Source organism: Lampris incognitus, chromosome 4 (genome assembly GCF_029633865.1).
Source record: "Lampris incognitus isolate fLamInc1 chromosome 4, fLamInc1.hap2, whole genome shotgun sequence".
NCBI lineage: Eukaryota > Metazoa > Chordata > Actinopteri > Lampriformes > Lampridae > Lampris > Lampris incognitus.
The window spans coordinates 25,259,066-25,281,868 of NC_079214.1; the positions used below are offsets into that span (position 1 = coordinate 25,259,066).

Sequence of the window (22,803 nt, forward strand, 5' to 3'; positions counted from 1 at the left end):
AATGTTTAGGTAGATGGCATGTGTAAAATGTACATCCATATGAATGGCTGGACTCGGGGTTTCCAAGCAGAACATTGCCCAGAGCATCACACTCCCTTCATTCGCTTGTCATCTTCCCACAGTGCATCCTGGTGCCATCACTTCCCCAGGTAAACAGCACACACATACACAGCCATCCACATTATCTAAAAGAAAATGGGACTCATCAGACCAGGCAACCTTCTTCCACTGCTCCAAGGTCCAGTTCCGACACTCGCGTGCTTTGATAGGTGTAATAGGTGAGGTGCTTTCAACAGTGGACAGAGGTCATCATGGGCACTCTCACCGGCCTGCGGCTATGCAGCCCCATACGCAGTGGACTGCGAGGCACTATGTGTTGTGACACATTCATCTCATAATTATAATTAAAATTTTCTGTGACTTGTGCCACAGCAGACCTTCTGTTGGTTCGGACCAGACGGGATAGCCCTGAACCTTGGGCGCCCAACACACTGTTGCCAGTTCGTGGTTTGTCCCTCCTCAGACCACTGTCGGTATGTACTCACCACTGCTGACCGGGAGCACCCCACAAGCCATGCCGTTTCAGAGATGATCTGACCCACTCATCTGGCCATAACAATTTGGCCCTTGTCAAAGTCTCTCAGGTTTTTTACTCCTGTCCCTTTCTCCTGCATCCAACACATGGACCATGAGAACTGATTGTTTGCTTATCATCTAATCTACCTAGACCTTGACACTTGCTCTTGTTTAAAGATTATCAAAGTTATTTGGTTCACCTGTGAGTGGTCATAATGTTTTGGCTCATCAGTATATGTGTGTATGGGGGGGGGTTACTGTTGAAATCAAGAGGAATCGAGACGTATGCGATAAGGACCATCTGGAGGGACAGTGGTGTCAAGCCACTTAACCCACTGTAATTAGCAAAAGGGTTTCAACGGCAATGCATAACTGACATATAATGGGAGGGTCTGGCAACCATAGTTTGTGAATAGGTGTGTGAGTGGGAGGGGTAATGACAATTTCACGGTTGAGCAACAACGCCTCCTTACTGCTTGACTTAGTTTGATCTACCCAGTTCTAATACTCATCATAACAGGTGTATGGTGGGAGATAATCGTCATACTTTAGACAGTGTCACAGTTCACATCTTGCCCTAAAATGACAATCCCAGCATAACCAAATGAATACAGTTTGAGACAGTGCGAGATAGAAAGGGAGGGGGACAGGGGGAAGAGAGAGAGAGAGAGAGAGAGAGAGAGAGAGAGAGAGAGAGAGAGAGAGAGAGAGAGAGAGACAGAGAGAGAGAGAGAGAGAGAGAGAGAGAGAGAGTCCACCTTAACAGCCATTCATCTACATACATACATATAGACAAGGGGAGCGAGAGAATGAGTGAAAGAAAAGGAAAGCCTTGACTTCAATTGACATTTCAATAAGTAGAACACAGCGTTACCAATCCATTTGCCACCCCCCCACCCCCCGCTCTCTGTGTAAGGCAGCTGAAACAATTATTGAGATAGGTACCTTCAGGCCATGTATGTTCCGGATCCCTGGAGTCTTGCCGGCTAAAACAGTAATTGACTAGATTGTAGAACACATCACTGGGCCATTTACAAATGTGCTGAAAAGGATTCAGTTCTTTAAAAAAAAAAAAAAAGAAATGAAATGAGGGTGACTGAAATTAGTTTACGGAGGAGAGAGTGATTGAGATGTTGGGCTCTTGAGACCACGCATGGGTAGTCATGGGGCGAGAGAGTGAGTGAGCGAGAGAGAGAGAGAGAGAGAGAGAGAGAGAGAGAGAGAGAGAGAGAGAGAGAGAGAGAGAGAGAGAGAGAGAGAGAGAATAGCAAAAAGAGTAAAAATGTGTAGTTGCTCTGCTCCTGGAGCATGGCAGCTATTTTTATGTACAGCAGTAACTGCAGGCAGAAGCATGTATACACTTACAAAAGGAATGACGCAAGCATGTGTTGAAAGTATCAGAGTATAGACCAGCTATAGAAGAAAATATTTTTTGAGACTGAGACTCTCAGGTCTAAGTATAGGTCTGCTTAAACAAGTTTGAAATTTCAATGTCATTGGAACAACAGAGACTGCATAAAAACGATGTCATTGCCAACGCAGCTTTGGAAGCCTGTCAACTACAGTGATGTTTTACAAAAGTCATGTGGTTATTCTTTGCTACTGGCTGCTTCTGTTCTCCTGATCTTGTTGGAACATGACAGCTGTCTATTTCCAAAGATCACTGGAGGTGAATAGGGAACATAACCATTTTTTTTTTCAAATGACCATCAAAGCGAAATTACCTTGTATAGCGACACAGCTGCATAATTGCAGTGGTTTCAAATGGTAAGCGCTCCATTTCACCACTGATATACATATTTATGTATGTTTAGGCTCCAGACTGCTGAAGTTGGGCAGTTCTCAATTGCTCTTTCTCTACAAGTAACTGTGTTTAACTATAGCAAATTATACTTTTCATTCAAACCTTGACATTTAACAAGATAGTCAGTCCAGTGAATTATGAGAAGCAAAAAGCAAGCATTTAATAATAGTTTTTCATTCTTTACTGGCACGAGTTTTGAAATGTAAGGACAGCACATGGTCAAACACTGACATATATTAAACCTCTTCGTACATGTGCTTTTATGTTGGATTAATGCCAAAATAACCATGCATACCAATAGCAAAGTCATGCATTTGAACAGAGACACACACATACACAATCACGCCATACCTCTTGGAAATATCTGGAGAGGGTCAGGGAAGAGTCCATTCATCCGTTGCTCATTCATTGTGTTACAGTACTAAAGGGGAAAAAGAAGAAAAAAAAACTGAGTGAATTCCACAAATGGAGACAGGTGGACATTTCAAGCAGTCACAATGTAAAAAATAAATAAATAATCAAGACGTCTGTTTTCCAAATAAAATACAACTTTTTTTTTATCAAATAAAGTACAACTTGAAATGTGGAGAAAACAAAGTTTCACTTCAAATCTGAAAAAAAAAGCAATTTTTGGAAAATCGGCCATGCACATCGTCCATGCATTGAATAAATATTTCGAACAGCGTATAAAAAAACAGTTTTATTTAAATTACGTCAGCGAAAACCTCCCAGAAAAATGAGAACATGCTGTTTTGAAATCTGTTGCTGATGAAGTCCGCTGCCCTGAGGGCTTGTTTGGAGGAGTATAGCATTAACCCCTTTTCTCCTCTAGGTCAACAGCTCACCAAACACTCATACCCAATAGAATAGCACACCAAGACACACACATACACTTTTCAGCCTTTCACATGCCCACCAACCCAACATAACAATTGATGTAGCAGTTAACCAAACCATCTGTTAAACCCTGTGTGTGTGTGTGTGTGTGTGTGTGTGTGTGCGTGCGTGCGTGCGTGCGTGCGTGCGTGCGTGCGTGCGTGCGTGCGCGGACTAAAGACCTGCAAAACATGGAAACCTTGCCATAGACAAGGGGGGATTCTTACAAAGCAGCACACACATTTGTACATTTGCTAAGTCCATTTTGTCCTTGATGTTGATTGTATTTTGTTGTGTATCATCTATTATATGCAAAGAATGCTTAGCAGATTGCACAGATATGTAAATATAGATTTGCTCTCTCATAGTGGGGGGAGGAAGGCAGGAGGATAGCACCAGCTTGGGCCTGAATGGATCAGAATGGCTGCCCAAGTGGCACAGCTGTTATTAAAAGGCCTATTTATCACTGTCAGGTCCTTCCTCGCTCCGAGCCCCTCTGCCTTCACCCTAAAGCATTCTCACCAGGCCACATATGAACAATTGGGCTAACACCAAAATTGTGTGTCTGTGTGTGTGTGTGTGTGTGTGTGTGTGTGTGTGTGCGTGCGTGCGTGCGTGTATGAGATGGGGTCTCCACACACCTTTAATTTTCTGCTCAGCTAGCTTATTGATTATGGCTGCAATTACCACCTAATCTGTAGTGGGTGTATTATTAAAAGACATTCTCCTTTGTTGGCCAATAACTAAACTGTATCCGATCCAAAATACCATCACTCAGCCTTAAGGGAGAAGTGGAAGAGGAGAGTGGGTCTCATTGTCATTAGCAGACTACAGGGGAAATAGAAGGAAGAGCAGTAGAATTAGGAACGGTACCTCTGGGGAGATCTGAGTGAAGAACAAATGAGGTCATATTTTGGTTGTTTTTTTTTTTAAACACCTGACAAAGGCCAGTCTTTAACTTTAAACAGGACAACTGTCTTTCAAGGTGCCGAGCAATGATTAGAGATGCCTGAAAGACTGGCGGGTCTCACAGGAGAATGTAGCAATCAAGATTTCTAGGGGTAGAGGACTTTTTATACAGTAAATGCCCTACGCAGAGTGATGTTTAATTAAGTAAATTTGAGCATTAATTTTGTTCAACATTAAGTGGCATGCATCTTTCATGGTAACATAAAGGAGTTTACAGATTTACAGATTACATCCAGTGTTAGTATGCCTCAGTCTCTCTCTCTCTCTCTCTCCCACACACACACACACACACACACACACACACACACACACACACACACACACACACACACACAGTAGGCTCCCACAAGAGAGCCCAATGAATTGTCCAGCCTCTCGCCTAACATGCTGGATTCTCTTAATTCCTATTAATTTCACATAATAGCTGTCCACTCACCTGGAATTAACAACAGAGGCAAAAACCTGCCAGGGTCTCAGTGGAGGACAAAAGGCAATGGTAGCAAACCAGCACCAAAAATGTGTTGAACATAAATGCAAATGATTGTTGAAATACACGTTGCAAATGACAACTCCGGAAAGCAGCTGATGTAAATTATATTTCAGTAAGCTCATTATTTTTCCGGTGAGCTTATTATTTTTCAGCAGCTTTTTGTACACATGGCTGTTGTCTCAGGAGAAACACAAAGCCATTACAGGGCTCCTGGATTGTCTGCCAAGACAGTCAAATGGCATTCAAATTCTGTGGATGAACCTTTTCTCAAGGATACTGAGATGTGTGCGTGTGTGTGTGTATTTTTTTAAACTTCTATTCTAAATAGATAGAAAATTGGCTCTGGGTGACAGTCTGCAGTTGGACTGGATTATCAGTCCAATTGCAGGACCATATGCAAAAGACTAGCCTTTGGTGTCCAGTGGTAATAACAAAAAGCATATTTTGTTAAAAAGCCTTAATTTTCAATTCAACATTTCAGGTGAACTTGCCAGGTTCAGCATAGGATTCAATGTAATAATCTGCCACTGAAAAACTCTCCAATTCCGTTGCCTACCAACATGGGGCTCACCAGTTTGAATCCCCGTGTTACCTCTGGCTTGGTCGGGCATCCCTACAGACACAATTGGCCGTGTCTGCTGGTGGGTAGTGGGTAGCGTCTCCTCTGGTCGGTCAAGGCACCTGTTCAGGGGAGAGGGGGAGCTGGGGGGAATAGCGTGATCCTTCCACGCGCTACATCCCCCTGGCGAAACTCCTCACTGTCAGGTGAAAAGAAGTGGCTGGCGACTTCACATGTATTAGAGGAAGCATGTGGTAGTCTGCAGCTCTCCCCAGATCACCAGAGGTGGTGGAGCAGAAACCGGGATGGCTCGGAAGAGTGGGGTAATTGGACGCATACAATTGGGGAGGAAAAGGGGGGGGGGGTGCAAAAAAAAGGCTCCAAGAAGGCACTGCGGATGGCAGCCTTGGTGTTGGTGCACATTGTTTTGTTTGCAAACTCAAGTGTTTTGCTACAGTACCCGGAGCTCCTTCACCAGAGAAGAGCTTATGAACATCAGGGAAACAACTTTTTTGGATTTATTTCCCAACTTTCTCATCCCATCTGTGGAATTACTGGTCATTTTGGTCAAAGGTGTGCTCACCTTTGTTCATGCAGTGAAACGCCCAAAGAGAGGGAACCAGCCAGCGCGCTCATGCACCGCAAATGCGGATTACATACTCTGTTGCCTGGAATATTTCTCTATAACGTGTGATCACTGTGCAACAAACTAGACCAACACCTTCTACTGATGAGGAAGGAGAGACTTTTCTTAATTTTGCACTTCACGGAAACTTGGCTGTGGGGATCAATACCAGACTCTGCACTGCAGCTAGCAGGCTTCCAGCTGTTCAAAGCGGATCGCAACACCAAGCTCTCCGGAAAAACGAAAGGTGAAGGTATTTGTTTTTATATTAACAGTGGCTGGTGTAAAGATGTGTCAGTGATTCTGCAACACTATTCTCCTGTTCTGGAAACTTTCTTCCATCACCTGTAAACCCTTCTACTCCCCCCATGAGTTCACTTCATTCATTCTGGCTGGCGTTGGATGCTGACAATGGAGCTGCCAGGCAAGAGGAAGGCCAAAAAGGAGGTTTATGGATGTGGTGAAGGAGGACATCAAGGTGGCTGGCATGACAGAGGACGATTCAGAGGACAGGGAGAGATGGAAATGGATGATCCGCTGTGGCGACCCCTAACGGGAGCAGTCGAAAGTAGTAGTAGTAGTAGTAGTAGTAGTAGTAGATATAAAGACCAGCAATTACTAAACATTACTAAAAATGCACATTAACCTAAAGCTACATTCTTGAAGATTGTCCTCTTTGTTCAATTTGCAAATCACCATTCATCATGATTTATTATTTGACACATGTACTGTGAGAGCAATCCCTACATTACCTCAATTCCCTCTGGCATTGTGCAACATAAAAAAGGCAGCAGATCAAGATACAACAAATATCTTAATAGGCTTTTTTTTTTTTTAATGAGAGGAGTGAGCTTACACACACACTGCAAACGTATAAACCTCATATTGCCTCCCAGCATCTGTAGCTAACATTAGGCTGCTTAACGTCACCAAAGCAAAATACAGACAGAGACCCATACAACTAGTCACATCTGACAATGTCATGAGAAATCCTGGGACAAACAATACACACACACACGGAGGGAGGGAGGGAGGAAGGGAGAGATATTTGCTTCACTTACCTTTTCATCCCCATCATATATACATAGGTCTTATGACAACACAGCCCATTCAAAACATCGCACTATGTACTTACATAGCCCACACAATAAAACACCTACCCACTGTATGGTCACTTGTGATTTGTAAAAATTATCCCCGTTCCAGCCATGAGTCAATCAGAACACTCTTGGCTTGTAAAAGCAACAAATACCTACCATGTTAAGGGGAAATAACCTATCTGTAAGGATAGAACTAGTTGAACATTATTTACAAATTGATTCTAATGGGACATTTAAACATCCAGTCAACCCTTCTGACCAGAGCCAGACAATATATCTGAAAACCGGATGGTCTTCTTGAAACCCAGATGTCTGGGAACCTTCTAAGACTGAGAGAATGGAATGAACAGGTTTGACAATGTGCAGTTACTGACACGTTAATATTTAGATAGACACAGTTTAAGATAAAAGTTAATCAAGAATAATTCAATCAACAGGCAGAGGGTGTTAGACATGGATATGGAGGGGGTTGGTTCTGGGGCACCAGAACTTACTATTGAGTTCTGTGTCAACCGTGGAGACCTTCAAGTTTCTGGGAACTACCGTTTCCAAAGACCTGAAGTGGGAGACCAACATCAACTCAACCCTCGAAAAGGCCCAGCAGAGGATTTTCTTTCTGCAGCAATTGAGGAAATTTGGTCTGCCACAGCAGCTGTTGAGCCAGTTCGACACTGAAGTCACTGAATCTGTCAACTGAGGATGCCATCTGTGTGGCTCTCAATACAGTCCTTTCTAACCTGGAAAGACTCAACACCTACGCTCTTTGTTGATTACAGCTTGGTGTTTAACACCATCATACAAAACAAGCTGGTCCACAAACTCCACAAACTAGGACTAACTCCCTCCATATGCAATTGGATACTGGACTTCCTCATCAACCCCCCCAGACTATAAGACTGGGCAAGCACACATCCTCCACCCTCATCCTGAGCACCTGAGCACCCCAGGGCTGTGTGCTGAGCATTTATGCACTGCTCACACGACTACCAACACATCCACGAATCAAACACTATTGTTAAGTTTGCGGATGATACAACAGTCATCAGGCTCATATCAGACGACAAAGCTGCATATAGGGAGGAGGTTCAGAACCTGACAACGTGATGTGCTAACAACAACCTCGTCTTAAACACCAAAAAGACCAAGGAGATTATCGTGGACTTTAGGACCTCCAAGAAGATCACACACAGTATTGTCCACATCAACATAGAGGCTGTGGAGAGAGTCCCCAGCTTCAGGTTCCTGGGAGTCACCATCACAGAGCACCTCTCCTGGGCTGACAACACCTCAGCAGTGATGAATTAGGCACAACAACCTCTTTATTTTCTGAGGAGGCTAAGGACAGCCAACCTTCCCCTAAAAGATGCTTGTCAACTTTTATAGATGCATCACAGAGAGCACCCTAACAAACTGCATGACAGCCTGGTATAGCAGCTGCACCGAAGGTGAAAAAATAGCCCTCCAGCGTGTTGTGGAAACAGCACAGGACATTGCTGGCATTGAGCTGCCATCACTAGAACATCTTCACAGCACTCACTGTGTAAGGAGAGCTAAGAACATCATAAAAGATATTACACACCCTGGACACCATCTGTTTCAGCTCCTCCCATCAGGTAGGTGCTTCAAATCAATCCGCACACGCACAAGTAAGACTGAAAAACAGCTTCTTTCCAAAAGCTGTGACACTAATGAACTCAGACATCTCCTCAGTGGAATGAGACTGATATGGTGCCACCATTGGGCATGTGCAATATTTGCAATACTTACTCACATGTCACTTTAAGCCACTTCATATCTGTCCACTGCACCTTTACTGCATTTTGCTGATGACGTTTTTGCACCTTGTAAGTTGTATTTTATAGTTATCTGTATTCTATTTTATACTTTATGATGCTTATATTTTGTACTTATATTCTTTACTCTACTTTTCTATTGCTGATATCGTACATTTCCTATCTTTCCTGTCTTATTTATATTTTGTATACACCATTTGAGGTTGACGCAACTGCAATTTTCTTGTGCTTGCACAATGACAATAAAGTTCTTGAATCTTGACTCTATGCACATCCATCACAATCTGGTTTGGAGCAGCAACAAAATAGGATAGGAACAGACTGTAGTGAACAGTAAGGACAGCAGAAAAAAAATCATTGGCGCTCCCCTGCCCACCCTGCAGGACTTGTACACCTCTAGAGCCCGGAAACAGGCAGGCAGAATCAGCACAGACCCCCCCCCCCAACACACACACACACACACACACACACACACACACACACTCACACACACTCAGGACACAGTCGGTTTGATCTTCTGCCCTATGGCAAGCACTACAGAGCAATGTGCACCAAAACCACCACAAATAGGAACAGTTTTTTCCTCACAGGCCATCTCTCATGAACACTTAACAGCGTGGTGCAAGAATAGACACTTATTATGTAAATATGACAATTTGTAAATAGCCCCCTCTGGTCAAGATGTCTCACCTACATATCTACGATGGGCACTACCTCTTTTTAAACCAGATGTTTAATACAAAAGTTTGTGCAATACAATGACCAATTGTACAATGTATATTGGTTACAAATTATTGCTGTTATTGTTGTGGTTGTAAAACAGGTATATAATAGAGTACATGTAGTTGTGTGGTGGATGGTGGTAGGTGAGTGTATACTTTTGGCATACAAGATAATATAGTGTAATATAGTGTGAGTATATAGCATTGTAGATGGGCATGATGGGTTGTGGAGTTGTAGTATTGGTATATGGTATAGTGTATGGGCAATATAGTCTACTACTACTACTACTACTACTACTACTACTTTTGGCTACTCTCATTAGGGGTCGCAACAGCAGATCTTGTTTCCATCTCTTCCTGCCCTCTGCATCCTCCTCTGTCACACCAGCCATCTGCATGTCCTCTCTCACCGAATCCATAAACCTCATCTTTGGCTTTCCTCTTTTCCTCTTCCCTGGCAGTTCCATATTCAGCATCCTTCTCCCAATATACCCAGCATCTCTCCTCCACACATGTCCAAGCCATCTCAATCTTACCTCTCTTGCTTTGCTTGGGCAATATATTATATTATATTATATTATATAAAGTATAATATATTGCTTGGGCAATACAGTATAATACATGGGTATAGGTTGTTGATTATTCAACCATAATACAACTCTGTATAGTAGTGACAAACCTGTTTGGCATACATGCTTGCCTCCAATGTCCAATGTTTGTTTTTCCATTTATTTCTTCCGTTTTTTTTCTTTTCTTTTTTTCGTTTTTGTTGTTTTGTTTTTTGTGTGTGTGTAAGTGATGTATGCAAGTGCTAAATTCCTTATGTGCACAGGCACACATGGCCAATGGAGTTGATTCTGATTGGCACTGTAAACGGTTGTTGCAATTTAGGTGGCCAACTAAGCAATTTGGAGCAGGTTTACAGAGATTTATGATGGCACTGCCTCGTGCCCTTTCCTTAAAGACAAGGACGAGTGTGTGAAGTTGTTTGGTTGAACTGAGCATCCGTACAGCCCCCTAATCATTGACATGAGGGATTTAACATTTGATCCTGTGTCTTACTGAATGTTTTAAAGGAAACAATATATTAATGTGAGCTAGACAATATATACTTTTTGTTGAGCATAATATTGGTGCCAAAACTGAGGAAAGAAAAACAATGAAATTTAAGAAGGAACAATTAGCCTATATTGTGGCAGAGATAAAATGTAGGTAGATAATAAGATGATGAAGCACTCCGACTTCAATATTTGTCAAAAATATTTGACACTTTTCCTTAATCACACATATATGTTGAAGTTGAATGTATTTGATCTGTTTTTGTAATTACCTATTTCTCAATTTATCAATCAAAATTGTGTTTTTGTGAAAATGTTAACAAGGCTTGTCACTGCAAATAACAAAAATGGATTCACTGGCAATTTAATCTAGTTCTCACACATGACCTCTTAGGGCAGCATTTATGGAAAAGGCTGCATACAGGAAAGGGATGACGTTTGGACCGAGGCAGCAAAGTAATGTAATAATTAGCAGAGCATTTCTGTAATTTTAGTCCTGTCCAAAACTGCCATGTCAGTATCTGAAACTGAATGTATGAGCAAACATACGGAAAACACATTTGGGCCTCATTGACGTAAGGTTATTTGCAACACAAAATAACCAAGTAAGGTAACACTTATTGTGTTCAAAACGACATCAGCAAGGTCTGTACACAAGTGAAGCGTGGAGAAAGGGTGACAAGCCACTCCCATCTGTCTACAAGACTTGTAATGACAATTATAGGCTTACTTTTTTACATAGTAACCTAAAAGAGAATCCAATGTGAATGGGGCTCAGGTACAACTCTCCCCTGACTATGAAAAATATGAAGTAGATGGAGGTCAATATACTATTGCTCGGCCTTGGTTCATTACAGCTTGTCTACAAAACAGCTGTCTTTTTTCCGCTCAATCACCCTCCTTTCTTACACTATCTAATGATTATAAAGCATCCACAAGCGAACATATGATGAAGATGGACAAAAAACATAGGGAGCAAATTGAGCCTGTGGCTCTCGCTGTATCGTTGTGAGCTGATGGGGGGTAAAAGACATCCACAGATGAAAGTAGATTTTGAACAATTCAGCGCCCATGGGGGGCCGTTCTTTAATGAGGCAAAACTTTAAGTACTGAATAATAAATAATAAAAATTGACAGTTCATTTAGCTTTCACTGTACCTCATAGAAAAATCCATTATAAGTCATTACTTTTAATGTCCATGGTGTGAACAATAACTACGGAGGAATATAGCAACATACCTCTTTAGGAGGAGGGAGTTGGGTTGGTAGAAGGGGGGGGGGCGCTAAGAGCAATCAACAAGCAAAAGGCATGGAGCTCAGGCTAACTCATGTGGGATGAGACTATATGTTATCTAATCCCCCCCCCCCTTTTCTCACCAATCTTACATTGGCAATTACCCCACTCTTCCGAGCTGTCCCAGTCGCTGCTTCACCTCCTCTGCCGATCCGGGCAGGGCTGCAGACTACCACATGCTTCCTCCTCCGATACATGTGGAGTTGCCAGCCATTTCTTTTCACCTGATAGTGAGGAGTTTCGCCAGGGGGACATAGTATGTGAGAGGATCATGCTATTCCCCCCAGAACAAGTGCCCCGACCGACCAGAGGAGGCGCTAGTGCAGCGACCAGGACACATACCCACATCTGGCTTCCCACCCGCAGACACAGCCAATTGTGTCTGTAGGGACGCCCGACCAAGCCGGAGGTAACACAGGGATTTGAACTGGCAATCCCCGTGTTGGTAGGCAACGGAATAGACCACTATGTCACCCGGATGCCATGTCACCAATTCTATATGAGGTACAGGTATGCATTGTTTTAACTATTTCCAAGATCCTCTTAATTGCTTAAGCATCAACAGAAAGTATAAGTAGTAACACAACATAAAATGTTGTTATTTCACCAGAATTACGTTTTGCACAAAATTAAGAGCCACTCTCTTAAATCGTTTAACCCCATAAAAATTAAAGGTGAAAATCATATCTAGACTGAGAACCTCATAAAAGAGATGACTGGTCTTTAAAAAAAGAAACTGCCACAAAGCACAGCATAAGTTTAGAAAAAATCTAACTACAGATTAATTATCGTATTTTTAAAAAAATCTTCTTAAATTACAATTGGAGCATTAAAACAGTTGATCAAAAATTATTTTCAACAATAAATCGTGAATTGAGTCCTCCATCTGTAATTAACCCAGAGCTGCTTAGCCACGATTTTAATACAAACAATATTGAACACAAGGTGTTATATTTCCTCAGATGAAATCCATGAAATAATTATTTTTTTTCTCCACCAGGCGGATAGCCTGGGGGGGGATTATGCATTTGGTCATGTGGGTGTGTTTGTTTGTTTGTTTGTTTGTTCGCGCACGCCCATGTGTGTGTGTGTGTGTGTGTGTGTGTGTGTCCGCGGTTAATCTCACAAACTACTGGACCTACCAGCCTAAAAAATTTTTGTGCACAGTTGACTGTATGATGAAGAACCTCTCGTGGTTGCAGTGATTCAAAACAATTTTGTTCTCGCCATCTCCCCTTCCACTTTTCATTCACTCTCTAGCTTGCTCGACCATCACCGCTCTCTGTTGCTGCCCGATTTAAGTCAACCGTGCGCATGCGTGACTCACATCTACTATTGACTCGGATTGCACAGCCACATGATCAAAAGTTATTAAAAGAATTTTAATAATAGTGGTCTATTCCGTTGCCTACCAACACAGGTTTCCCCGTGTTACGTGCGTTAAAAGACACAGGGAAATGTAAAACAACCTCAGCAACACAAACAACATAGGTTCTAAAATAATAAGTCAAATAAATACAGTTTAATTTTGCCCTAGAATAGGTGTACTTATTGCACTGGAAGATGTATAATTATTGCAACAGTATCAATGTAATTATGCAATAGAACGTGATTTCGCTCCGTTATTACTGACACGTATGCATCCCTTTATTAATAGTACACAGTAAAATAATGTGTTTGCCCGTGGGACGGGAGAAGACACAAAATCAATTGAATTCTACTGTGCGGGCTTGAATGGTCAGAATGTTTGCGGGAGTGGACAAGCACATTGTGGGAACGGGCGGAAGTGTAACATGCACCTTGCAGGTGCAGGCGGTAATGGTCAGAACTCCAGCGGGCGCGGGCAAGAGCGAGATTAAGAAAAAAGTCCCACACAGGGCTCTAGTCCGCAGCCCTCCCTGGATCGGCAGATGGGGTGGGGCAGCGACCGGGACAGCTCGGAAGAGTGAGGTAATTGGCCGGGTACAATTGTAGAGAAAAAGGGAGAAAAAATAAAATAAGATAAAAAAAAAAAAATTTGATGATCCAAAAAATGCAAAAGTTATAGAGGAACAATTTCCTCTAGGTTGCAGTGCATATTCTTGTCGCTGCCCGATCTGAGTCAATTGAAGTGAGTCGTGCATGCGCAAGCATAAACATTTCACCCAGCTTTATCATTATGAAACTAAAGACAGGGTTAGGGTCAGCCCAAAAGGGTCGCATAGCAAACCTTTTCTTTTTGGAAAGTGCAAATTCAGATTAGTCGTAATGTCTATTGATACGTATGTGTGGATATATATATATATATATATATATATATATATATATATATATATATATATATATATATATATACGTATATACAGTGCATCCGGAAAGTATTCACACCCCTTCACTTTCCCCACATTTTGTTATGTTACAGCCTTATTCAAAAATGGATTAAATTCCTTTTTTTCTCATCAATCTACACACAATACCCCATAATAACAAAGTGAAAAAGGTTTTGTAGAAAATTTTGCAAATTTATTAAAAATAAAAAACTGAAATATTGCATGTACATAAGTATTCACACCCTTTACTCAGTACTTGGTTGAGGCACGCTTGGCAGCGATTACAGCCTCAAGTCTTCTTGGGTATGAAGCTACAAGCTTGACACACCTATATTTGGGGTATTTCTCCCATTCTTCTCTGCAGATCCTCTTGAGCTCTGTAAGGTTAGATGGGGAGTGTCGCTGCACAGCTATTTTCAGGTCTTTCCAGAGATGTTCAATGGGGTTCAAGTCTGGGCTCTGGCTGGGCCACTCAAGGACATTCCCAGACTTGTCCCGAAGCCACTCCTTCGTTGTCTTGGCTGTGTGCTTAGGGTCGTTGTCGTGTTGAAAGGTAAACCTTCGCCCCAGTCTGAGGTCCTGAGCGCTCTGGAGCAGGTTTTCATCAAGGATCTCTCTGTACTTTGCGCCATTCATCTTTCCCTTGATCCTGACTAGTCTCCCTGTTCCTGCTGCTGAAAAACATCCCCACAGCATGATGCTGCCGCCACCATGCTTCACTGTAGGGATGGTATTAGCAAGGTGATGAGAGGTGCCTGGTTTCCTCCAGACGTGACGTTTGGCATTCAGGCCAAAGAGTTCAACCTTGGTTTCATCAGACCAGAGAATCTTGTTTCTCATGGTCTGAGAGTCCTTTAGGTGCTTTCTGGCAAACTCCAAGCGGGCTGTCATGTGCTTTTTACTGAGCAAAGGCTTCCGTCTGGCCACTCTACCATAAAGGCCTGATTGGTGGAATGCTGCAGAGATGGCTGTCCTTCTGGAAGGTTCTCCCATCTCTACAGAGGAACGCTGGAGCTCTGTCAGAGTGACCATCGGGTTCTTGGTCACCTCCCTGACCAAGGCCCTTCTCTCCCGATTGCTCAGTTTGGCTGGGCGGCCAGCTCTAGGAAGAGTCCTGGTGGATTCAAACTTCTTCCATTTATGAATGATGGGGACCACTGTGCTCTTCGGGACCTTCACAGCTGTAGAAATTTTTTTGTACCCTTCCTCAGATCTGTGCCTCGATACAATCCTGTCTCGGATGTCCACAGACAATTCCTTTGACTTCATGGCTTGGTTTCTGCTCTGACATGCACTGTCAACAGTGGGACCTTATATAGACAGGTGTATGCCTTTCCAAATCATGCCCGATCAATTGAATTTACTACGGGTGGACTCCAATCAAGACGTAGAAACATCTCAAGGATGATCATTGGAAACAGGATGAACCTGAGCTCAATTGTGAGTGTCATAGCAAAGGGTGTGAATACTTATGTACATGCAATATTTCAGTTTTTTATTTTTAATAAATTTGCAAACATTTCTACAAAACTTTTTTCATTTTGTCACTGTGGGGTATTGTATGTAGATTGATGAGAAAAAAAAGGAATTTAATCCATTTTGGAATAAGGCTGTAACATAACAAAATGTGGGGAAAGTGAAGGGGTGTGAATACTTTCCGGATGCACTGTATATATACTAGATTCTATATTTACATATAGAATCGGTCGGCATGGGACAAGATTTTGGCATTGGAAGCATTGTGGTTCCATTTCTGTTTTAGTTCAAGTAGTATTGATCAATCATATTTGAGTAAGTGGTGATTTCTACAGGAACATGCTTTGGTTGCATATTGGTAACAGTCCATGTGGGGAGCAAAAGAGGCGGAACACATTGGCCAAAATGTTGTCTGGACCTAAAACATCTACAAAAAGTATCGATGTTTGAGAATTGTGTGGATAAAAGTTCTCTGTGCATCCACAGACTGACATGCAAAGTGGTTTTATTAGGCAGATTTTCCCTACATATTTTTTGCAGCAACTTTTAAAAAATATATTTCCTATTCAATTGACTTGGGCACTGCACAAAAGTCTTAAAATTATTGCTATTATGGCAGGAAAAACACTGGTTTTTCTATCCATGTCTGCATATCTCTCCGCTGCTAATCCTGCATACTACCGGGCTTGCCAGCCTGCACAGTTAGAACAGTATGATCAAGGACCTCTCGTGGCTGCGGTGATTCAAAACTTTTGAAAAACCTGTTTTATGCCACAATTGAGTGCCAACTCCTAAACTGGTTTTTCACCTAAATCCAAGCACCAGAGAAGGGGAGATATGCCTGGCAGGGGATCTGCAATCTACTGAGTGCACTCTTCTAGTTGGTTAAGTTTTACCACCACTAGCCTCTTTTTGCAGTTTTACTGCCACTGATGGGTATATGTTAAGTAACATAGCGAGCAGGCTAAAGCCTTCAACTTGTGACCTTTAAGCTATCCCCATACAATTCTTCAAAGAGGTTTTTGACTGTCTAAAAAGTTTAAGTATCATCAACAACTCTCCCTGCAGACTGTATATTTTCCATCCATTCACCCATCCATTATCCAAACTGCTTATCCTGCTCTCAGGGTCACAGGGATCCTGGAGCCTATCCCAGCAGTCACTGAGCGGCAGGTGGGGAAACACCCTAGATGGGCTGCCAGGACATCACAGGGCCGACACACTCACACACATTCACACCTAGGGACAATTTAGTACAATAAAATAATTTTGAATAAAACAATAAAATAATAAAAATAATAATAATAAAATAAAATTATAAATAAATGAAATAAAAATAATAACAAAATTTTGATAAAATAATTTTCTAAATATAAGACCATACTAGCCTTATTGTGATAGTTTTGTAAAAACTATAAAATGTCAAGTTTAAAAGTACAAGTAAAGCCCAAGTATACGCCATTCAATTTTATGTATATTTTCAACTATTTATTGATATTTATTATCAAGTTTACCATATATTTTCCTTACACTTAAAACTGCAACTGGGCACCCTCCATCTGCAAAAGCGGACACTAGACTGACATTCCTGACAACTACAGACCAATTTCTCATCTAATAGAGAATGCTTGAGAAACTTGTCTACTTTCAATTTGAATGACTATTTAAAAATTAATATGTCTGTGAATGTTCTCATTCATCCAGGTCATGGTTATCCAAAGGAATTGAATCGAGTGCAACTGGACTGGAAAAATTAATAACACACTTGAAAACAATGCATAGTATAAGAACTGCTCTGGGTAAGTTTGTAAATTATCTCAGAATTAACTTCCACGGGAAATAACTCCATTTTGCAGCTTTTAGAGATCAGTGCTACATTTGATACAGTTGACCATGAGCTCTTCTTTGACTGAAGAGAAAAGGAGGTAGGCTATTCAGGTACTGTTCCAAACATACTTTGATCATAATAAATAAATTGGATTTTCCTGGTTTACCTCACCAATTCATATCAGAAAGAGTTAGTGTTGCACCAAAGGGTTCAATTCTAGACCTCTTACTATTTTAATTTCTACATGGTTCCACTAGGAGCCATCATCCATGAGAACAATACTGTTTTTCACAGTTACAAATGTGATTGTCAGTCACTGCAGATAATCTTAGTCCCTTGAGTACATCTGCATGAGTCAGAACTTTCTCCAATCCAATCAAAGCAAAACTGAAGTTAAACAAATAAAGTTAAATTGAGTGGTTGACAAATAAGATTTATGACAATGATGTTCGAGTGTTAATTTGTTAGCATCTTTGAAGCTCTACCCTCATCAAAAAGAACACATAAGTACTTAACTAAATACATCAAGTGTTTGAAATCCCAAGTAGAAATAATGCCACACAGGACCTAGAGTTTAGACACATTGTCAACTTATACTCACATATGACAACATAGCTTTGAGTTCTTCATCACTTCTTACGGTGATTCTATCACCAACCTCATCTTCATCTGAAAAACAGAGAGTAGCATACTCCAATATACATAGAAATGCCGGTACATTTGGTACATTTAGAATTGGCAAACAATGTTTTGGCAAGACATTTAAAGCTACAGAACTACAGAGTTGAGACAGGGCTAGTTTCATCATCATAGTATTTTCTATGCATTGGTTATAATACAGTCAATATTAGCACAAAGATAATTTAAGGTTTCTCATTGAACCACAAAGTAAGGGATGCTAATCAAACTTGTGTTGTAACTCATTCAAAATTGTTTTGAATCTAAAATAAAGCACACTATGTTTGTGATTCTGACTTCTCTCTTAATCTATCCTGTGATTCTATCATCAAGTCTAAAGATAAGGTGAAATAACAAACTTCTAAAATATTTCTTTCACAACGGGTTACTTCTTGTCTTATGGCTACAGCCCAGGGTATTTTTATTTATTTATTTTTTTGGGGGGGTGCAACCTAGCTTATACCCAAGAGCTCATCCTTCTCATTTAAAGCACTTAGTCTCAACACAGACTCTGTAGGATAGGCATGTATTGTCATGTACACCTGAGGAGCACACAAATTTAGCACAGGTGTAATGTGTAACCTGCCTATTGGGTAGCTATACCATATAGGAGTAGTAGGTAAGTAAGCAAACACATTGTAGTTTGTTTTTGTTTTACAGTTTATGCTAAGAATTATACCAAGATCAGCTGTCCACTCTAAACAAAAAACCTCACTGTTGACAATATTACATGTAAGCAATAGCGCTATGACATGCAATGCTATCAATTCATAGCTCAATAGCTTGCTAGCATGTACAAGGGCTACACTATATTGCATGGAGCTAGCTGATGAACACCAACAGCAGTCATAATCTTTTTTTTTCATCTCTTCCTCACTTGACATAAGTCTTGGACACAAACACATAAGTCTTGGACACAAACACTATTTATCTTAAAATTTTCCATTGTAATTATGCTATGCTGAGCAAAACAGAATCACACATTCACTCAGTCAATGAACATGGATACAGCACTGTTACAAATGGGTGAAAACGTGGGGTTAGAGGCACAGACAAGGTTTTGTTTTTGTTATGACACAGAGTCCTTCTTTGGAGGTGGGGAGGCAACAATCATACATAATTAACCTTTAAATCTTCTCCCTTATGTTTACTTTGTGGAAATACACACACGCCTAAGAAAAGTGAGGGGGGGGGAAAGGGGAATGGTATGAGTTAAAATTCGGGATAAAAAGACTCTCCCATTTAGGGAACTTGGCAGACTAAATGTCCTAAAAGCTTAACCCTAAAATTCAGTTAAAGACTGATGTCAGGAATCAAGAACACTTTATTTCACTTTATTTGTGTCAGCCACAAGACATAAGAGTTCTCTGTGTTAAAAGAATAGCAAATGAGTGCTTTTGACTGAGGTAACCAGTGACGTCTACTAGGGCCTTTGCGATCAGGCAGGTACATGTTTTATCAAGTCTGCAGAACAAGCTGATGGTTAAAACTTGAGAAAACTACTTAATAAACTATTGTTTATGTGCAAACAATGACAACGGTGAATGAGTGCAGCTTGCAGGAAATACTTAGCTATAAAAAGCAATACAACTTGACTGATTGACTGACTGAACACAAGAGTCGGCAGAAACTTACATTCAAAGGCAGTGATAGTGGCCTCAGGCATGACATCTCTGATAGCAACCTGAAATGGTTTTGTAGAGACCAATGTTAATTTTAAAATGGCAGCTGACTGTGATCGTTGAATTAGCTATTATTAGCCAGGGCCCTGTTACAGAAGAATGTGTACTGAAAACATATCTTAACAATAAGTGGGATCTAGTAAACTGTATTGAAACCGTACAGCCGTTGTCACAGGTTTACCAAAACACAACTCGGCTTTACAGTTCAACCAGACACAATGTCTTTCTTGTTCACCTACAATGTTTCATAGGATAAAACAGGATAGCTTGCCCGCTTAGCATTTAAACTCACCAGTAAGTCATTGAAGTTTAACTGGGATGGATAGTCGACGGAGGAATCCATGTCCCCAGCCGGCGTTTTGATGCGGATCACTATTCCTTCGGGGTCCATTGTACAGACGTTGTTTAAGACAAGTAAAAGCATAACAGGGGGACATTGACAGTCATAATCAGACTTGGCATGCTAATTAGGCTAGCAGGCTAACTTCCTGCAGTAGCCTGCTAGTGATACTTGGAGCATCCTGTTCACGTCCAGTCGTATACAGACTCCGGTTCAGACTGAGTACAGATGTAAACAATCAGTTACGTCCATTTTTACCGAAAAAAAGCACAGATATTACAATGTTTTATAAACCAAGAGCAACCGATGATTCTACAGTGCAAAGCTCAAAGTGATGAAAACGAGCTTTAAGTAATGAAAACCGGCATAATTGACAAGCAAGGCAATTTCGGGGTGAAACACGGGCGAACCGACTAGAGGCGTTCCCAAATCAACATCCGCTTTAATTTTTCAAAATAAAAGTAGTTACTTGGAAATAAAAGCCAACATTTTAGCAGCGTCAGCATTGCGGTGATCGTCTGAAAACAGTGTAACCCTGCGTACTCAGACTATAACACTGCTTTCATTCATTTGAGTGAAATTCTACAGTACACACAAGCTGTTTCAGACAAAATCGAAGGACATACGCACATTTAGACACTTTATTTGGCTTCATAAGCAATAAAGCTGGACCTGCTCCTCTGTTTTAAAAAGGACCTTAATGTTGTGTGTATACCCATATACAGATACTGCCAGCTAATTTACCCAGTTTTTTTCGACATTTTAGTATTTTTTCCCTGTTCAGTGACATTACATTATCACTCTGCTGCTCAAGCGAGAAATCAGTATCTTTCCTGTGTTGTTTTGTTGGGTTTTTTTACAGTCCCTGATTTACCCAGTTTGTCTCTAAGTCCTTAATTATTAATAAATCATTATATTCTGATATGCATGATGACCTGTTGAGCCAATAAAGAATTCTTTGAAACAAATCATTTGATCAAAACTGACACTTTACATTTTTAGGATTAAATTTAAACTAATTAATATAGATTATTGGACCATTGTGTATATATATATATATACACTACCGTTCAAAAGTTTGGGATCACCCAAACAATTTTGTGTTTTCCATGAAAAGTCACACTTATTCACCACCATATGTTGTGAAATGAATAGAAAATAGAGTCAAGACATTGACAAGGTTAGAAATAATGATTTGTATTTGAAATAAGATTTTTTTTACATCAAACTTTGCTTTCGTCAAAGAATCCTCCATTTGCAGCAATTACAGCATTGCAGACCTTTGGCATTCTAGCTGTTAATTTGTTGAGGTAATCTGGAGAAATTGCACCCCACGCTTCCAGAAGCAGCTCCCACAAGTTGGATTGGTTGGATGGGCACTTCTTTGAGCAGATTGAGTTTCTGGAGCATCACATTTGTGGGGTCAATTAAACGCTCAAAATGGCCAGAAAAAGAGAACTTTCATCTGAAACTCGACAGTCTATTCTTGTTCTTAGAAATGAAGGCTATTCCATGCGAGAAATTGCTAAGAAATTGAAGATTTCCTACACCGGTGTGTACTACTCCCTTCAGAGGACAGCACAAACAGGCTCTAACCAGAGTAGAAAAAGAAGTGGGAGGCCGCGTTGCACAACTGAGCAAGAAGATAAGTACATTAGAGTCTCTAGTTTGAGAAACAGACGCCTCACAGGTCCCCAACTGGCATCTTCATTAAATAGTACCTGTTAGAGCCTGTTTGTGCTGTCCTCTGAAGGGAGTAGTACACACCGGTGTAGGAAATCTTCAATTTCTTAGCAATTTCTTGCATGGAATAGCCTTCATTTCTAAGAACAAGAATAGACTGTCGAGTTTCAGATGAAAGTTCTCTTTTTCTGGCCATTTTGAGCGTTTAATTGACCCCACAAATGTGATGCTCCAGAAACTCAATCTGCTCAAAGAAGTGCCCATCCAACCAATCCAACTTGTGGGAGCTGCTTCTGGAAGCGTGGGGTGCAATTTCTCCAGATTACCTCAACAAATTAACAGCTAGAATGCCAAAGGTCTGCAATGCTGTAATTGCTGCAAATGGAGGATTCTTTAACGAAAGCAAAGTTTGATGTAAAAAAAATCTTATTTCAAATAAAAATCATTATTTCTAACCTTGTCAATGTCTTGACTCTATTTTCTATTCATTTCACAGCATATGGTGGTGAATAAGTGTGACTTTTCATGGAAAACATGAAATTGTTTGGGTGATCCCAAACTTTTGAACGGTAGTGTATATATATACACTACCGTTCAAAAGTTTGGGATCACCCAAACAATTTTGTGTTTTCCATGAAAAGTCACACTTATTCACCACCATATGTTGTGAAATGAATAGAAAATAGAGTCAAGACATTGACAAGGTTAGAAATAATGATTTGTATTTGAAATAAGATTTTTTTTACATCAAACTTTGCTTTCGTCAAAGAATCCTCCATTTGCAGCAATTACAGCATTGCAGACCTTTGGCATTCTAGCTGTTAATTTGTTGAGGTAATCTGGAGAAATTGCACCCCACGCTTCCAGAAGCAGCTCCCACAAGTTGGATTGGTTGGATGGGCACTTCTTGCGTACCATACGGTCAAGCTGCTCCCACAACA

The 22,803-nt window shown here is 40.9% G+C and overlaps 1 protein-coding gene across 1 annotated transcript in view; it reads right to left on the minus strand.

Moving 5' to 3' along the window:
• The window catches only part of map2k5 (mitogen-activated protein kinase kinase 5), a 127,586-nt gene extending 107,015 nt beyond the window's left edge, over positions 1-20,571 (minus strand). Inside the window, exons 1-5 of the mRNA XM_056278631.1 lie at positions 20,132-20,571; positions 19,793-19,841; positions 18,081-18,148; positions 2,732-2,801; positions 1,522-1,562 (exon numbers count right to left, since the gene is read on the minus strand). Of these exons, the coding sequence (XP_056134606.1) occupies positions 1,522-1,562; positions 2,732-2,801; positions 18,081-18,148; positions 19,793-19,841; positions 20,132-20,263 (360 nt within the window). The 5' untranslated portion in view covers positions 20,264-20,571. The remainder of the gene's footprint in view (positions 1-1,521; positions 1,563-2,731; positions 2,802-18,080; positions 18,149-19,792; positions 19,842-20,131) is intronic.
• Positions 20,572-22,803: the final 2,232 nt, after the last annotated feature.